General features: G+C 39.7%; 1 protein-coding gene across 3 annotated transcripts in view; it reads right to left on the reverse strand.

The window, feature by feature from the left end:
• Nucleotides 1–18,869, reverse strand: part of LOC122563195 (copine-8-like) — a 664,955-nt gene extending 646,086 nt beyond the window's left edge. For 2 of the 3 annotated variants that reach the window (XM_043716737.2, XM_087973594.1), the window contains exons 1-2: nucleotides 18,227–18,869; nucleotides 7,042–7,238 (exon numbers count right to left, since the gene is read on the reverse strand). In XM_043716737.2, the coding sequence (XP_043572672.1) occupies nucleotides 7,042–7,184 (143 nt within the window). In that variant the 5' untranslated portion in view covers nucleotides 7,185–7,238; nucleotides 18,227–18,869. Of the gene's footprint in view, nucleotides 1–7,041; nucleotides 7,239–7,662; nucleotides 7,992–18,226 lie in introns of those variants that run through there. The other variant, XM_087973593.1, reaches the window with a different exon arrangement.
• Between the last annotated feature and the right edge of the window lie 1,170 nt (nucleotides 18,870–20,039).

Here is a 20,039-nt window from a genome sequence, read left to right on the forward strand (position 1 = left end):
GCTGTAATTGAATGGCAGAGCAGACTCGATGGGCAAACGGTCTAGTTTTTTTCCAATATCTTATAATCTAAATCAATGATAACAGGTAGCAAACAGTAAAGATAAATGAGACATAAATTGACATTCTGTATCTAATGAAGTTCTAAATAGGATAGGAGATTGGGTCTGGGTGGGTTATTCTTCAGAGTGTCAGTGTGGACTTGTTGGACCAAGGGGCCTGTTTCCACACTGTAGGGATTCTATGAAAGATTATGGGGCCTTATATTTATAATCTATATTACTGAGTTTGACATTACTCCGTCTCAGTTTTCTGACCACACTGAGTGAAGTAAGAATGCATGCTGTGAAAAAGACAACAAGATGTAGACAGGTTGAGTGAGAGGGCAACAGGTGGCAATAGGAGTATAATGTGGGGAGCTGTTAAATTATTCATTTTGGTGAAATGCAGAATTTGTTTTTTAAAACAAATGTGAGAAACTTGTGAACTCATTGCTTCCAAACCTTTCCCCCCATCATCTATTCTTAATATAAGACTTGATAATGTTTGTAATCCCTCAGGTGAGATCCAAAAGAGTTGAGGGGCAGAGATAAGAGACCTGTGGAAGGGTGTAAGTGGAACATCTTGACTGCAGGATGGAAACCTAAATGAGCTTGGTGAGTGAGCAGCTATGAGAGCAGCTGCCTATTAGTTCAAAATTACAGCTTTTCTAACTCACTTGGAGACCAACACAGCCATTGCTACCTCAAAGTTTGCAACTCCAAGAGTTAGGCTCATGACCCCACCTGGAGGACCTGAGCCCCACTTTGGGATTCCTGTAAGTGTATACATGTGGACTACATGCAGATGGAAAACCAACAAGACAGCATGGAAGCACAACAAGCAATTAAGGGAATGTCATCTTGGCCTTTTATGCAAGATTGAATTCCACATGAATCAGAAACATTTGCAACAATTGTACAGAGCTTTGGTGAGCGCACACCAGGAAAAAAGACAATGTTGTTGAGGAGACTAGCTGTTGAGGTACAGGCTACTAGACTAGATGGGATTGAGGTTCATAAGGAGGAGGTGTTAGCAATTCTGGAAAGTGTAAAAATAAGTAAGTCCCCTGGGCCCGATGGGATTTATCCTAAGAAGCTAGGGAGGGGATTGCAGAGCCTTTGGCTTGGATCTTTATGTTGTCGTTGTCTACAGGAATAGTGACAGCATGGTTGCTCAGTGGTTAGCACTGCTGCCTCACAGCGCCAGGGACCTGGGTTTGAACCCACCCTTGGGCGACGATGCAAACTCTATACAGACAGCCACCCCATGTCTGTGTGGGTTTCCTCCAGGTGCTCAAATTTCCTCCCACTGTCCAAAGATGTGCAGGTTAGGTGGACTGGCCATGCTAAATTGCCAATAATGTTCATGGATATGCAAGCTTGGTCAGTTAGCCATGGGAAATGCAGGATTACTGAGGTAAAATAGGGGAAATGGTCTTCAGAGTTGGTGTGGAGCCAATGAGCTGAATGGCCTATTTCCACACTGAAGAGGTTAATCTTGCTTTAGTTATTGCTCTTTACTGTTTCTGGAACATTATCTCATATGCAGTGTTTTTTACTCATTGAACGCTAGCTTCATTGCCTACTCAGTAAACAGATGGCCTGGCTTCTAAATAGCTATGTCTTATTTTTTGCAAATGTTTTAAGTTTTCCAGAACAATGAATTTGTATGATGCAGCTATATATAGGACGGCAATGCTGGAAAAGCCTTTAGTATTATTTTATGAAGCACTGCTGCATCTGTAAGAGTTCCATTTTATTGTTTTGTTGCATTTATGACCAGGAATTTCAGGTAGTCATAAATCGAGCTCCATGAACCTATACTGTTGTAGATTATTTGCAATGTTACCTAATTGATCACCTCCACTAATGTTTCTGTATTTTTTATTGGTACTGTACTGGTTAAAAGTCACACAATACCAGATTATAGTCCAACAGGTTTAATTGGAAGCACACTAGCTTTCGGAGCGATGCTCCTTCATCAGGTGAATCACCTGATGAAGGAGCGTCGCTCCGAAAGCTAGTGTGCTTCCAATTAAACCTGTTGGACTATAACCTGGTGTTGTGTGATTTTTAACTTTGTACACCCCAGTCCAACACCGGCATCTCCAAAGCCTGTACTAGCATAGCATCAACTGTAGTTTGCACAAGATTTCCAAAACCCCAACATTTATCTCTGGGATGTTTGACTATAGGAAGAGAAACAAAAGAAATGTGTATTTTCTTTTTACTATATCTTTAAAATGAAAAGGATCACCAACTACCATGTATGCTGTCAAAGTAAGACGTTGAAAGCATGGATAAATTTGCAAAGAATTGCTATGATATGCGTACACTGTTAACGCAAGTTTTCAGAATTGACACTAAAACATTGGCATACAGGTGGTAAGGCAATTTATAAAGGCAGTGGGCAAATGAAAAAAGTTCTTGAATAATGGAACTTTCATGAATGTACTCTGTCTGGATGAAATCTGTGTATTGTTGATGCATGTTCCATTGATTTTTTTTTCCAAATGACTTAAGTGGAGCTTAGTCAGACGCTGTTTCGATAACTTTTTGTTTTGTCAAGTAAGTGGAGATTTTCCACAATTGATGGCAATACTCAGTATGAGGTGAGCACTCACTTTTTCTTTAACCTTACTCCTGTGCAAGGTCTTTCTTCAGGGATTACTGATAATGCCATATCCAAGCAAATTGCCCAATTTTTCAAGGATTATCCCTATAGCTAGCCCAGAAGTTTTGACTGAAGATTTTTTTTTCACTATATTTGAGTAATGGTTGAAAGGAAAGTCAATTTTGCAACCTTTAGAATTCTACTACTCTTCACTGAAATGTGACTCCATTACAATATAGTTTGTGTTTTGTCCTCTCAGTTTCCAATTTCAAATGTGAGCACCCAGAGGAAGCCCGCACAGACACAGGGTGACTGTCAGTATAGAGTGTGTAAAGTCGCCTCAGGGTGGAATTGAATCCAGGTCCCCAAGAGCTCTGAGGGAGCACTGCTAACCACTGAGTCACCACACTACCCTGTGGAACTATAAAGATAAAATGTTATAACAACTAAATGATCAAATAATTAAAATATTTGTTTTAAATGACAAGAAATCTAGCAAAACAAGTAAATTAGCAGTACAGAGAAATGGAAGGTGTTGCAATATGAAATTAGATAATCTCAATTACTTATAAGTGTGCAAATACAGAAAAGTTTGATGCTTATTTGTTCCAGTTACAAATTCTTAATTTCAGTTGAGAGTTGTTCCTGTAGTGTGATTGATGGGAACTAAGGTATATTTTAAGTACCAGTCTCAACCTAATTTTCATGATATACAAAGTGAAGCCGATACTTAGTTACTTACTAGTCTGTTCTTTCAGCAGTAATGAGGTCAGTAGTGAAATTGTACAGTTTGATTGCACTTCCAAACATCTGCTTCATGATTCCTATTTTTTAAAAATGCCATGTCAGCAAGGGAAGTGTCTCTTTCCCCGTAACAGGGCTCTGAAGATCTATTAAAGTCTATTTTAAAGCTTTGTACCCAGTTGAACATGTACCTAGTAAATAATTACCATTCATAAATGACTGAGCACCACTCGATTTCAGTATATTCAAGAAGTGGTTCCAGCTCATTCCCTTCAATAGAAAAGAAGTATAACTGCTCCAGGTTGCCTTGGTAACAAGAGACCAAAATTCCTCAAAAGAATTGGGAAATTCAATGCAATAATATAGTTATAGTCATCGAATCAGAACCATACAGCACAGAAACAGACTCTTGAATCTAACCAGTCCACACCGACCATAATCCCAAACTAAACTAGCCCCATCTGCCTGCGCTTAGCCCATATCCCTCCAAGCATTTCTTATTCATTTGCTCATCCAAATGTCTTTTGTGACTGTACCCACACCCACAACTTTTTCTGGAAGTTCATTCCACACATGAACCACTGTGTAAAAAAATTAGCCCTCCTGTCTTTTTACATCTTTCTCCTCTGACCTTAAAAATATGCCCCCGAGTCTTGAAATCTGCCACTCTACAGAAAATACACCTGCCATTCACTTTATTTATACCCTTCATGATTTCATAACTCTCTATAAAGGTCACTCCTCAACATCCTACTCTCCACTGAAAAAAGTCCCAGCCTCTCTGTAAAACTCAAACCTTCTGTTCCTGGAACATCCTGGTAAACCTATTCCAAATCCTCTCCAGGTTAATAGTCTCCTTGCTATAATAGGACAACCAGAACTGGATACAGTACTCAATGATCTCACTCCAGGTCAAATCAGAAGTACCAAAGAGAGAATTCAATTACGTAATGGTATACCTGAAATATTTGAAATTTATTTAGACTGCAGCACGTTCCTAGAAATCTCTTTGTAAGAACTCTAACACTATGTATTGAATTTATAACCCAATGCATCCTGACCTCAATAACTTTAATACGATCTGCTGTTCCATTTCCAAAGGGCTTCTCAAACCGCAGATCATTATTGTAAATTGGGGTAAGAAAAACATTACTTCTAAACCCTTGTCTTTAAGCTTGCCCAGAACTAATTACTGTATTCCAATGTAGTAATTAGATCCCTTGGCAACAGTTGTGATCAATCATTAGAAACGCCAATATACAAATTTCCAATGATAACAATGTTTAAGTATTAAGCAATCATAACCATGTCTCTACATTTTCAGCAGATAAAACATCTGGATTAAATAAATAAATGAATTAGTTCAAATGTAACCAATAACTGTGTTCCAAACGGACACATTAATTATTAGGTCAATGATAACTCTCTCTCCACAGATGGTGCGATACCTGTTGAGTTTATCCAGTAGCTCCCATTTGTATTTCACACTCCCACATCTGCAGTATTTTGCTTTTATTTAATTAACTGAATTCTAAAAACATTCACTGTAATAGTCTGTCATCTGTGGCAGAAAATAACATATTACCTATGTGTTCTGAGCAAGAAGGAGAGGTGATGCTGAAAACTTTAAAGTATTTATTAACTGAGACACAATCAGACAATTAGAACAGAAAACAGTGATAGGCTTCCTGAAGCAAATAGTTCATCACTTGATTCTCTAAAGCCTCTCTACCACCTATGAGCTACAAATCCAGAGTGTGACAGACGAATCTCCTTTTGCTTGGGTGGATACAGTTCAACAATATTTGAGAAGCTCAATACCATCCACGCAGGACAAAATCATCATCTAACCAGCTTTCCACTCACTTCTCTCCAGCACACACACTGCAAATGGTACACACTGCAATCAATGCACAAAGCAAGAATTCACTACAGCTCCTTCACAGCATTTACTGTATCTGTGACCCAGAGATTGAAAGCAGCAGATGCAAGGGGGCAGCGCCATGTAACACACCACCCTGGACATTAATCATCATTTCATCATTGTGAAAGCACCTTCATCATACGGACTGCAGAAATTCACTCAACAGACCCAGCACCTTCTCATCAGGGCTGGACAATTGATACTGGCCTAGCCAGTACCCCCCACATCCGAAGAATGAAAAAAAACAAAGCACTGTGCAAAATAACTTCAACGTGAATACGCAGTGGACATTAACTAAAAGCGAAAACAATCACCGCTCTCAGTACAATACCTCAACCATTTCACACGGTGTGTGCTAATGGAATGAATGACAGAACATTAGGATCGTCTTCCGATAAATTTGCAAAGAAAATGCAACATTTCCATTATCCAGTGATAATCTGACCGTGCAGATCTAAAAATGCATGTTTAGGACACGTGGTTATATTCCCACAAAGTGTCATATTAATAGCGCGGACCGGGGTACTTTAATCATTGATCAATAGGTTCGCATTGTGCCCTAACAATATACATACTGGAGAAAGAATCACACGGTGCAAACTCCCAAAACTTAACAGGAGACCAGATCTAAACAAATAACGCCTGGCGTTCTGGAACACATCAGAAAGGAAAAACAAACCCCTGATTTCATGGTTTGTCTCTCAATTTCCGCCTACACATCCACAGAGCAATCGATTATAACAATGCAGACACCGCAATAAAAGCTACTGTCCAACTCGGGGATTCCTTTGATGCTGATGGTCCTGACTGACTCATTCGGAGACCAATAAAGAGGGAGCAGCACACACACAACTTGAGGGAGCGCGAAACTGCCCGGAGATTGGATCAGGAAAACTCACTGACCTAACTCTTCACATTCCTCCTCTAGAGCAGAGTCGTCGTTTAGGAATAGGGGCGGGGGTCCTAAGGGAAGGGATTAAACGCAAATAGGCAGAAAATAACTTCAATTTACCGCTTGTTTTAAAATGCCGTATCTCTAAAACACACAGTAAACCTAAGGAAGGTTATGCTAACTAGGTAAGGAACGACGCCAAATCAAAATTGGTGATAAAATAAGTTTGGTTTTGGACAGAAACACCGTCTCGCTCTTTAGGTAAAAGATTATCTTTTTCATTGTTAACAGGTTCCGAAACTACCCAAGAGACAATCCCCAGGCGATTGAGTTGGAGACTGCTGTTCGCGGTTCCCTCTTGTTTTGGGTCTCCCCTGTGCAATCGGAATCCGAGCGGGTTATTGTATCGGGAACCTGAGGTGGCTTACATCAGAGATCCGGAGAAGGTACTAAAGTTAGTTGCATTCCCTTCACTAGCTAATAGGTCCCCCCATCGTCTTAGAGAAATTGTTTCAAGTTGCATGATCTTAACGCTTCTAGGTGCAAAACAAGTCGATGAATTTTCGACAGTAGTTAACTTGATAATATAAGACATCAAATCTTAAACAGTGATTGTGATACTGCCACCCAATGCAAAACACCGCTTCCAACAAATGCATTCTTTAAATAATGCCTATCTTGGTTTCTATGCGTGTGAAACTGCATTTATAGCCATATTTGTACCATCTTCATTCTTGAAAAATAAAACTTAAGACCACCTGCAGCATTCTTTACACAAACTGACGGGAACAGCCGCCCCGTTGTAGTATTTCACAGTTGCACACATACCTGCAGGAGACGGTAATCTCCACTTTAGTGGCCGGGATGCTTCCTTGGATAGGGTCGAATTCGCTCACAGAAGCCATATCATCGAATTTGTCCATCGCGTCTTCCATCGGCATCCAGTAATTCCAGGCTGGTTCTCTCAGCATCAACGTCACACCACAACAAAGCCAAGGGACGGCAATTAAAGGTTGCCTGCCTTACTGGAGAGAGAGAGAAAATATATATCAGGAATCGGAGTTCGGGCTAACCACAGCAGACTTTGCCTGCGATACTGAACGCTGCTGCACTCAAATTATTCAGCGCGACCTTTTTTTTTCCTTCCCCTCTTGGTCTAATTGCAGAGATCAGACGCTGCTTTAATTACAGTTTACGGACTGAAATGATATGCTCCACCCTCTGGTCTAAAGATAACTTACATTGCTTATCACTGTCAGTTTTCAGGAAAGTACTGGAAACCGACTATTGAGGCATTCTTAATGGCATGGCACAAACATTGTTTTCTCGCAAGATTGACTGTCACACTTTAAAACGGTGCTTCAGTCATGAATATGTGCGTTGTCTCTCTGACTCATTAATAATGAACAGTATTTGCAAATAACAGAATCGCAAAAATGGTAACGACACCTTATTAGTCGTGTGCATCAAAACTGAAACAAAGCTCTTGTGATGTTCGAACTACAGTGTTGACCAGGATTTCCCCGTGTGACACATAACTCTCACAATAACTGCACATACGTTCTGGTCAACATGCTATTTCCGTCCAGTTTCCCGGGTTCTGTATGGAACGGGAAACTTGGCCAAATGACCGAATTATTTAGCTGCTTCGCCAGCTCCAATGTAAAGGATTCTACTTCCATTCTAAATTGTTCGCATCTCGATTCAATTTGTGCAAATGAATTTCAGTTCTAGAATAGCACCCACGGGTCCCCCACCGATAAAGCTGCCCATCCACGTTTTCACCGTTTTAAATGTGTGCTGTGGCCGGCGCTAACGTGTACAATTCCATAATAACTGTGGCCCTCAAAACAGAAAGACAAATTTTGACTCGTGATTCTTCCGCGCCCCCTAAAGGGCAAACTTTGAGGAACAAGAATTGAGGGATTTCACAATAACTAGTAGATATTTGAAGGAATCTTTCATGCCACACTTTATTCAGAATGGATTAAAATCAACTCCAGTAAAATAAGATAGGATTTTAGCTGCATGGTATGAAATGTTGAGGCACAGCCACTACAGCTATCTGCATAAAGGCGCTGGTAACCTAACTGCGAGCAATGTGAAGCAACTTATCCCACTTCCAGCTGCTTTACCACTTTTTTAACTGAAGTAATCGACAAGAATTAGCATCAATGTCCGCATCCAGTAAACAAGCCTTGCTTTATATTTCGACATGTTTGTGTATTTGAGCAGAGCAGTTCTAGTGTGCAGTAGAAATTGCGTTTCACATTTAAAATCTGCATCTTTCTGCAGTATGAAGAGAAACGTTCAATTGCAGAACTATTTAATTAAACCGTATGTCCTGCAACGTCCCAAATGTATTACCCCCAATCCTCCTTTATAGCCATATTGCAGCTTAATTAAACGGTTGTGGGGTCAAATTCCTGACACTGGAACACAATCCAGGTCAAGTTTCAGTGTAGCATTAAGGGGATACTGAAGTGTCAGAAATATTAAAGCTATTCTCCCACCACCTAAATTCCAATACACTATTTTTAAGAATAACGCTGAAGTTTTTCTCTAACACCCTGCCAACAAATCTCCCTGCTCGCATCACTGACTGATTTTATAAAAGGGCTGGGAAATATGTAGTTGTGTTCTCATCAGAGATTTTGAAGTGTTTTGCGGCAAATTTCCAAATTTCATACCTGATCCAATGTCATAAATGAGGCAACGAACTGGCTCCACATCGGTGAGTCACCGCCCATTTTAATTCCCCTTCCCACTCCCTTTCTGACATGACCATTCTTGGCCTCTTCCATTACTACAGCAAATCAGGCCGCAAATTGGAGAACAACACCTCATCTTCTGCCTGGCATCCTCCAGCCCGGAGCACACATCATTTAAAATAACTTCCCTTCCCATCACCCTCCCATTCCTTTGATGGACCCTTCCTTCCAGCTACCAACCGGATTCATTCCTCCCATTGACCAACCAGTTTGTACCCTCTACCTGTGTTCATCTATCCCTACCTCACCATCCTGCCCTCTCCCAATCCATTCTCCCCCATCCCCCTTTTATCTGCAGCTTCCCTTACACCCACCCTCAGTCCTGAAGAAGGACTACACCTGAAACGTTGACTTCTCCACCTCCTGATGCTGCCTGGCTTGCTGTGTTTTTCCAGCCTCCTGCTTGTCTACCTTGGATTGCAGCATCTGCATTTTTTTTTGTCATTAACTGGCACACAGCAAACTCCCACCAATGCGGTGTGATAATGACTAGGCAGTCTATTTTAGTGATGTCAACAGAAGGATTACCCAAAGTAATAGCGATAACTCCTCTGACCTTCTCATTAATAGGGCATTACTATCTTTTACACCCAGTGGAACAGGTATCTCCACCAGACAGTGGCAGTTTCCATGATGCTGAATTCCATCAGTATTGCACCAGTGTCATCTTCATTTTTGTGCTCAAATGCTGGAGTGACTCAGAAGAGAAAATGCTACCAATATCTGGTCACTGCTTGTGGGAGCTTACTGTTCCCAAACCACCTGCTCAACTCATATATCACAACAGTAACTACACTTGAAATACTTTGTAGGAGTAAATTACTGCAGATGTTGGAATCTGTACTGAAAACAACAAATGCTAGAGATCACAGCGGGTCAGGCAGCATCCATGGAGAGAGAGCAAGCTAATGTTTCAAGTCTAGTTTATCGATTGTGAATTGCACCGGGAAGGCCTGAAAGACACTATAAAAATGCAAGTTATTTCTCTCTATAGAAGAGCCACTAGTTTTACTGTCTCCTAAATAACATGGCTGATCATTCAAAATTTCAAAGTTGTTCACATGCTGCTCTAAAATGCTATTGACTATCCTGAATTATAGTCTTGGTTGTCTATTGTTGTTGCCAAAACTTGATTTTTGAACTATATTGTTTTAAGATAAATGTTACAATGAATAAAATCCACAGGGAAGACAATTGTTGTCATGTGTGTGGTCTCAAATGCAGTGGCTAAAATAATTCCATGATATTCAGATGCTTAAATAATTTCCACAAAAAAGTGAATAAGTTAGGTAATATAATAAAATATAGAAAAACAAACCTTTCACCAATTGGGTTTGCTGATACTGATCATAGAATATTTGAATCTCAACTGAACGCAACTGTGATATGGAAAAAATTCATTCATTAATTCGATATATTTTCATTAGATATTTTCACATTCTGCTTGATTTTTGCTTGCAAAATGATCAAAAATGCCAGAGTTATTCAGTAAATCCTATAAAAACCAAGAGACTGCAGTAACTTTTCCCTTACAAATCACAAGCAGAATAGTTGGGGAGCGAAACATGGACACAAATTGCATTTACAATGAGTAGCATTTATCTGCATGTCCGAGTAATATCTTTAGAAAGTTCTAGCTCATCTGGAACATCAAGATATGTTTCACAAGTTAATTATGGATGTAAAAAGATTCTTCCTCTAGATCTTTAAAATTATAAAGGTGTGATGGACTCCTCGTGCCAATGGTATAGATTGACAGCTATTGTGGTAAACACAAATCCAATTTATATTTCAAACCTTGATCACAATATGAATGGACAACATTTATCGCTTTCCAAACTTTTTTTTTGAAAAGTACTTCATATGTGCTACTATTGAGACAATTTATCAGAAATAATCAAAAGATAAGTTTAAATAGTTATTATTATAGTGAAAGGTAATTTATGTTCTCATAGCAACAGGAACAAGAAGCTCAAAGTGATTAAAACAATGACATTTTGGCACATTTTTTAGAGTTTTGACTGTAATCCTAAATTCATTATTAACTATTGAGCATGGTATTACAGTGTGAAACTACAAAATTCCATTAGGCAGCCTGGTCACCTTTATTTATTTAGCAGCTTCTGTCAATTCTGCCAAATCTTGCTGGGAAACATGATTGAAAAAAACCCTTGGAATTTTCAAGACCATTCTATTTTTTCACAGTAGCCAGGCTATATAGTTTTCTTGTCAAGGAGCTGCTTAGATTTATGATTTTGTAGGACATGTTATGTTCTGAATTTAAGTAATTTTTAGATGTTGCAAGACCTGTGCTATTTGAACTATTACACTGGTACAGATCTGTAGTGTATTGTTGGAGAGCCCTCTAATGGTCAAAGTCAAAATAACCACTTTGAGTAACAAGTACTTTACTGTGAATAAACACCAAATATTTAATTTCAAACAGATTAGCATCTTATTACTATTAAAGGTAAATCAGCAATGGGGAAAGGGGCAGAGGGTAAGTGTGGAGGTGTGTTTTTTCTGACTGGATGTCTGTGACTACTGGTATTCCACAAGGATCAGTACTGGGACCTCTGTTGTTAGTAACACATTTAAATGATTTGGATGAAAGTGAAGGTAGTCGGATTAGTAAGTTTGCAGAATGCATGAAAATTGGATAGTGAAGAATGTTGTCAAAGATTACTGCAGGATCTCGATCAGTTGGAAATTTGAGCAGAAAAATGGCAGATGGAGTTTAATCTGGGAAAAATGTGAGGTACTGCATTTTGGGAGGTTAAAGGCAAGAGGAAGGTGTACAGTAAATGGCAGGATACTTAGGAGCACAGAGGGATTTGGGGTGCCAGTCAATAACTCCCTAAAAGTGGTAACACAAGTAGACAGGTTGGCAAAGAAAGTTTATGACATGTTTGTCTTCATCAGTCGGGCACTGAGTGCAAAAGTTGGCAAGTCATGCTGCAGCTGTATAAACTCTTACCTAGGCCATGTTTGGAGTATTGGCAGTTCTGGTCATCACACTGTAGGAAGGATATGGAGGCTTTGGAGAGGGTGCAGAACAAGTTTATTGAATACTGCCTGGATTGAACTACATTAGCTATAAGGAGAGGTTGGATAAACTTGGATTGTTTTCACTGCAGTATCAGTGGCTGAGGGGCAAAGTATATAAAGGTACGAGGGCATGGCATAGTCTTTTTCCCAGAGTGGAAATCTGAAATACTAGGAGCTTAAGTTTAAGATGAAAGGATCTAGGATCAGAGGGAATAGTTTCAGAATAAACAGGCACCAATGGTAGCAACGTTTAAGAGGCTTTTAGACAGACACATGAACAGGCAGGTAGGATTAATTTAGAATAGGATCATAGTCTGCACAAACAAGATGGGCTGAATGAATACTACAAGATACAGACCCTGTATTAAGCTGTTCTATGTTCTATAGTTCAGAATGCCTAATACATTCATTTCTATTAATTTAACAGGTACTTAAGCATTAAAATGTTCAAACCTACACCCATTGAGGTTGCCTGTAATCAGAATTTTGCTTTAAATTGCAGCTGAATCCCTTACCCTAGAACACAGAGTTTCCTATATTTTTATCCTATAAAATATAGATTCAACAGGATTATCCCTGATACAGAGGGATTGTCTTATTTAAGAATGAGGTGAGGAGGAATCACTTCAGTTTTGAGTCTTTGGAACCCCTTGCCACAGAGAACTGTGGGGGCAGGGTCTTTTTTCTCTTTAAGTCTGAGATAGATGGAATCTTGATCAGTATGGAATTAATGATAATGGGGAAAGGCAGGAATGTGAAGGGTGTTGGACCATCCATGAGGCAATTGAATGGTGGAGCAGGCTTGAGAGACTGAATGGTTTCCTCCTGTTCCTCTTTCTTATGGTCTTATAACTTCTCTCAAGTACAGCAAGATACAGTTCATTATTCCAGAATGCACAAAACCTGACTGTGTCAAAACATTACAACCACAAACTGAAACTTTTTCTATCTTGTTATGGGGCTCAGTCTCAAAATAATAGCAATAAGACTGCTCAGAACAGTTTTAGTTTTGATCCCGAAATCAAAATTTTAACTTGTGTTAGCAATAATGGTCCTGAAAATGGCTTGAGTTTCTTTGGAGAAAGTGAAGTCTGCAGATGCTGGAGATCAAAGTCGAGAGTGTGTTGCTGGAAAAGCACAGATGATCAGGCAGCATCCGAGGAGCAGGAGAATCAGCATTTCGGGCTGGAGCCCATCATCAGGAATGGGGCTGGGAGCCTTGGGGGTGGAGAGATAAGTTTCTTTGGGTCTACGAACTAAAAGAAACTCGTCCAAAAGTGTATGTTAAAAAAATTAGTTGTTTTTTTCTGAAAATCTGTTTGCATAAAACAGCAAATTTAAGGAAAACACACAGCATTTCAGAGAAATTAATGGTTGTGGTTTGATGACAAGTCCTGCCAGTTAATATTTTAATTTCTCTCTTCAATGTAATGATAAATCCAATTTCTATCACTTTGATCAGTAAGATAATCATTTTCTTTCCAAAAAGACCTGATTAACTTATTTGTTTGTCTCCAATGCCTCATGTAACATGTTGTTTTCTTCATTACAGCACCAATGGAAATGGAAATGCAACTTTCCCCAGATATTGCCACAATATTTCTAAATATTAAGTCAACCATTGACTCAAAGGAATACAATGAGACTGGGAAAGGCCAGGAAACTTGTTTTTTATAACATATGTGCTGTGTCAATTAGCTGCCAGTGAAAATCTGTAACAGATTCTACTCACAGCTTTCACTAGTATTCAGAAAATACATTGAATTCATTACCCTAAAGAAATCTTGTTACACAAAGGAGGACAACTTTTAAGTGCAGCTGTTCACTTTGGCTTTAAGTACAAGTGTCAGAAACCAGCAGTCAAACAATATTCATCTACGATCCTTCAGCCTATCACATTATTCTGCAAGACAATTTACCAAAATTGCATCACAGAGATGTGGTTACAGGGGGGGTCAGGACTGGCAGTTAAACATCCAAGGATTTTCAACTTATCGAAAAGACAGGCAGGTGGGCAGAGGGGGTGGGGTTGCCTTGTTAGTTAAGAACAAAATTAAATCTATGGCACTGAATGACATAGCGTCATGGGTGGATTTGAGGAACCACAAAGGCAAAAAAACCATAATGGGAGTTATGTACAGACCTCCTAACAGTGGTCAGGACCAGGGGCACAACATGTACCGGGAAATAGAGAAGGCATGTCAGAAAGGCAAGGTCACGGTGATCATGGGAGACTTCAATATGCAGGTGGACTGGGTAAATAATGTTGCCAGTGGATCCAAAGAAAGGGAATTCATGGAATGCTTACAGGATGTTTTTTTGGAACAGCTTGTCATGGAGCCCACAAGGGAGCAGGCTATTCTGGACCTAGTGCTATGTAATGAACCAGACTTTATAAAAGATCTTAAAGTAAGGGAACACTTAGGAAGCAGCGATCATATATGGTAGAGTTCAGTCTGCAGTTTGAAAGAGAGAAGACAAAATCGGATGTAATGGTGTTACAGTTAAATAAAGGTAATTATGAGGGCATGAGAGAGGAACTGACGAAAATAGACTGGAAGCAGAGCCTAGCAGGGAAGACAGTAGAGCAAAAATGGCAGGAGTTTGTGGGTATAATTGAGGACACTGTACAGAGGTTCATCCCCAAGAAAATAAATATTATCCGGGGAGGGATTAGACAGCCATGGCTGACAAAGGAAATCAGGAAATGTATTAAAGAAAAAGAGAGATCCTATAAAGTGGCCTAGTGCAGTGGGAAATCAGAAGATTGGGAAGACTACAAAAACAAACAGAGCTTAACAAAGAGAGAAATAAGGAGGGAGAGGATCAAATATGAAGGTAGGCTAGCCAGTAATATTAGAAATGATAGTAAAAATTTCTTTCAATACATAAGAAACAAACGACAGGCAAGCGTAGACATTGGGCCACTTCAAACTGATGCTGGAAGCCTAGTGATGGGAGATAAGGAAATTGCAGGAGAACTTAACAAGTACTTTGCGTCAGTCTTCACAGTGGAAGACGTGAGTAATATCCCAATAATTAAAGGGAGTCGGGGGCTGAGTTGAGTATGGTTGCCATCACAAAAGAGAAAGTGCTAGAAAAGCTAAAAAGTCTTAAAATTGATAAATCTCCTGGCCCCGATGCGATACATCCTAGAGTTCTGAGGGAGGTGGCTGAGGAAATAGCGGAGGCATTGGTTGAGATCTTTCAAAAGTCACTGGAGTCAGGGAAAGTCCCGGATGATTGGAAGATCACTGTTGTAACCCCCTTGTTCAAGAAAGGATCAAGACAAAAGATGGAAAATTATAGGCCAATTAGCCTAACCTCGGTTGTTGGTAAAATTCTAGAATCCATCATTAAGGATGAGGTTTCTAAATTCTTGGGAAGAGCAGAGTCGGATTAGAACAAGTCAATATGGATTTAGTAAGGGGAGGTCGTGCCTGACAAGCCTGTTGGAATTCTTTGAAGAGGTGACAAGTAGGTTAGACCAGTGAAACCCAGTGAATGTGGTCTATCTAGACTTCCAAAAGGCCTTTGATAAGGTGCCACACGGGAGGCTGCTGAGCAAGGTGAGGGCCCATGGTGTTCGAGGTGAGCTACTGGTATGGATTGAGGATTGGCTGTTTGACAGAAGGCAGAGAGTTGGGATAAAAGGTTCTTTTTTGGAATGACAGCCGGTGACAAGTGGTGTCCCACAGGGTTCAGTTTTGGGGCCGCAGCTGTTCACATTATATATTAATGATCTGGATGAAGGGACTGGGGGCATTCTAGTGAAGTTTGCTGATGATACAAAGTTAGATGGACAGGCAGGTAGTACTGAGGAAGTGGGAAGGCTGCAGAAGGATCTAGACAGTTTGGGAGAGTGGTCCAGAAAATGGCTGATGGGATTCAATGTGAGCAAATGCGAGGTCTTGCACTTTGGAAAAAAGAATACAAGCATGGACTACTTTCTAAACGGTGAGAAAATTCATAAAGCCAAAGTACAGAGGGATCTGGGAGTGCTAGTCGAGGATTCTCTAAAGGTAAACATGCAGGTTGAGTCCGTGATTAAGAAAGCGAATGCAATGTTGTCATTTATCTCAAAAGGGTTGGAATATAAAAGCACTGTTGTGCTACTGAGACTTTATAAAGCTCTAGTTAGGCCCCATTTGGAGTACTGTGTCCAGTTTTGGTCCCCACACCTCAAGAAGGACATACTGGCACTGGAGCGTGTCCAGCGGAAATTCACACAGATGATCCCTGGAATGGTAGGTCTAACATACGAGGAACAGCTGAGGATCCTGGGATTGTATTCATTGGCGTTTAGAAGATTAAGGGGAGATCTAATAGAAACTTACAAGATAATACATGGCTTGGAAAGGGTGGATGCTAGGAAATTGTTTCCGTTATGCGAGGAGACTAGGACCCGTGGACACAGCCTTAGAATTACAGAGGGTAAATTCCAAACAGAAATGCGGAGACATTTCTTCAGCCAGAGAGTGGTGGGCCTGTGGAATTCATTGCCGCAGAGTGCAGTGGAGGCCGGGACGCTAAATGTCTTCAAGGCAGTGATTGATAAATTCTTGATGTCACAAGGAATTAAGGGCTACGGGGAGAATGCAGGTAAGTGGAGTTGAAATGCCCATCAGCCATGATTGAATGGCGGAGTGGACTCGATGGGCCAAATGGCCTTACTTCCACTCCTATGTCTTATGGTCTTAAAACCATTTCCAAAATCAAAATGTCAAGTGTTATTTTTCCATAAAAAAACATAATTTCTGAATATTTAAGTTTCTAAATATTAACAGATGGATGATTACGTGCACTAGAAAGCAAATATTGTGGATGCTGGGAATCTGAAACAAGCACTGAGAATACTGGAGAAACTCAGCAGGTCTGGCAGCACCTTAGGAGAGAGAATACAGAGGTAACATTCTGAGTCTGCTATGACTTCTACAAGATAGGATCAGTTCTGAGGACTCATATTGAACTCAAAACATTGTCTCTGCTTCTCTCTCCCAAGGTGCTGTCAGACCTGCTGAGTTTCTCCAGCATTCTCTGTGCTTGTTTCAGATTCCCAGCATCCACAATATTTGCTTTCTCGTGCTTATAATTATTCATCTGTTAATACAGCCAAGCAGAACTATCCCAACCAACTCACGACTCTATGTGTGTTGATGACTGCACAGTCACTGCGTTCAGATACAATTATGGATTAGCACCCATAAAGTTGTACCAAATATTTTGTGCAAAACTTTATATATGTGTGGCAGGTTGTTGGGCAACTCGGAGAGCATTAAACCAAATTGATCTAAATTGTGGATTTCTACACAAATGAACACTGACCATTTGGCGTATATGATTGATCACTAGTTTTACAAAGGGCACCCAGTTATAAAATGAGTTGTACAGCATGGAAACAGACCTTTCGGTCCAACTTGTCCATGCCGACCAAATATCCTCAGTAAATCTAATCCCATTAGCCAGCATTGGCCCATATCCCTCTAAACCCTTCCTGTTACCAACAGCCTCCCAGAGGCTCCATTATCCAGTATTAGTTTAACTTTCTGGTACCTGGTGATGACTTTATAGAAGCGAACCAAAGTATTAATGCTAGAGAGAATTATATTGAATTTGCTTCCCTATAGTCTCCCCTTAAAATCATATATTGTTATTATATTTGATTTTTACACACCAACAGATCATCTACCCACTGACCTTGCAGTGTTTCTACAAAATAGATCTATTATTGTCATTAAATCTATCCACCAGAGAGTATTTCTTTAAATAAATAATTCAGCGGATTATAAATGAAACGATCAGTTAAGTCAATTGTGTGAATGATGCTGATAAGTCAGAAAATACAGGACCGTGCAGGGAAAAAAAATACATAGCGTTGATGAAAATAGAAACAAACTCAAAGCAGATTCCAGAATGTGAAGAACACAATGAACAACAAAAGATGTGGCCAGGAAATGGAAAGCGACAGATTGAAAACAGGAGAGGAACGTAGGTGAAACAGAAAAGGGGAAATGTGGGAGAAAAGATGAAACCTGCAAAAAAAAGCGAAAAGGAAACGGTTTTAAACATAGGGACACCAACTAAATTCGCAGAGAAGTGAACTGAAGTGACAATCATGCCATTAGTGCAGGTTGTTAAACCTACAAAGTCCAAGATCAATAAAACCCACAAGATACTGTTCGGTTAATATTTACCTGTGAGGAACAGAGGTCCCAATCTATTACACGCGATCTCGGTGACACGGAAAAGAGGAAATCTGCAGTCTGTTCCATTTTCTTCTCGAAAAGAAACACAATGATGCACGATCAGACTGTATTTGCACTGGTCGCTTTGATTTACTTTTACAAAGTCGTCAGCAGCTGCAAAAAAAATGAACTAATACTGGATAATCGAGCCGCTGTGAATGTGGCCTGTCTCTTCCTAATTGCCCAGCCTCTCTGCTTGTTGCTGGGGGGATATACCGGCGTGGTGGCTTACTTCATCACAGCTACTTTCTCCTACAATCTTTTGCCAAGGAATTCCGAAGCCGCTGAAGAAAAGGAAACGGCCATTCCGTCCCATAAATCACGACGGAAAAAGAAAGTTAACTGATTTTGTTTTTCTTGTGCAAAACCTGGACTTTGGAGTCGAAGCTCATACATCAGGTTGTAACAACACTTTCGAGATTCGATTTCACCCTAGCACTCCTATTATGAAGCACCTCGATCAGAATAGTTTCCATTAGATTTGAATTTCAATAGTTACCTTTTGAAAGGAGTTTATGAATTATTATTTTTTAATCTTGAGCTTACAGTAGGTTACTGCATTGTGTATGTATTATGTGCAATGACCATAGAGACACTTGCAACATAATAATGAGTAAAGACAAGCAAAATAACATGAGAGCTGGGCATCTGCTGCAATTTATCAATGATTAATCTGCTGTGATAGTGTGAATTGGCCAAAGCCATTCACTGATGTGGCAAGGCAGCCTATCCCAAAGGTGTTACTACCCCACCTGCACCCTGTTAACATGAGAAGATGATACATGTGTTATTTTATTTCTCTGGGAACATCAACTGAAGGAAACTTTGCAGTTGGACCATGCTTTGCCATCCTGAAGTTCAAAATCAAAATCTGAAAAAACATCACAACTTAAGAGACTTTCCAAAGAATTCCAAGATTGATCTGACTCAGACTGGTCTCTAAGATTGAAGTAGAGACAGTTTATCATTATGAGTGATGCCAAGAAAGATTGGCAAAAATACAGGGTATTAAAAGTGTGGAAGAACAGTGGATTAAATACAGAGGGTGACTGTCATTATAGATTACCTTTACTCTTTGCTCCTTTAATTTGAGAAACTCATCATTGGATAAAACATTCATATATTCACACCAAGTGAGTGGATTGTTCAAGTGCCTTCAAACAAGCAGAAACCAGAGAAGAATACCTAATTAAACTAATTAAAGCATAGGACCTGATTATTGCATATTCTTTATGAAACATTAAAAATTAATTAATTAGTGAATTAAAAATGTAATCCTGCTTAAGTCAGGAGTTCTATAAACTACAGATTAAAAGTACCTAGTGTCAAACATTTATACTATAAATCTTCATTCAAAATGAGTATGAGCAGAAACTGATCAATTGAATTTACATGCTCAAGTGATTAAACATCATCTTTACATCTCGGTGGAATGTGACTGAGGATTATTTCCTTCATACAAGGAAACAAAAAATCTTATATAGTGCCCTGTGCAGTTTCTTGGGATAAGCTCAATGTTCTATACATTTCATTTAAATGAGGAAACTGTTGTCATATAGTACATGTGCACAGAAAGATCACACAAAACAGCAAATACATGAAACAACATTCAACAGATTTTTAAAAGCATTAGCTGAAGGAAGGATATTGTCCAATACCTTGGGAGAATGCCGCATTCTTCTTTGAGCAGTGTAAACTGAATCTACAGTGTCCTGATGGACCATGATAGCAAGCAGCTAATGAAACATTTTCAATGGTTTTG

This window comes from Chiloscyllium plagiosum, unplaced genomic scaffold (genome assembly GCF_037043375.1).
Source record: "Chiloscyllium plagiosum isolate Xiang-an unplaced genomic scaffold, Cpla_swu_hap1 HiC_scaffold_26, whole genome shotgun sequence".
Taxonomy (NCBI): Eukaryota; Metazoa; Chordata; class Chondrichthyes; order Orectolobiformes; family Hemiscylliidae; genus Chiloscyllium; species Chiloscyllium plagiosum.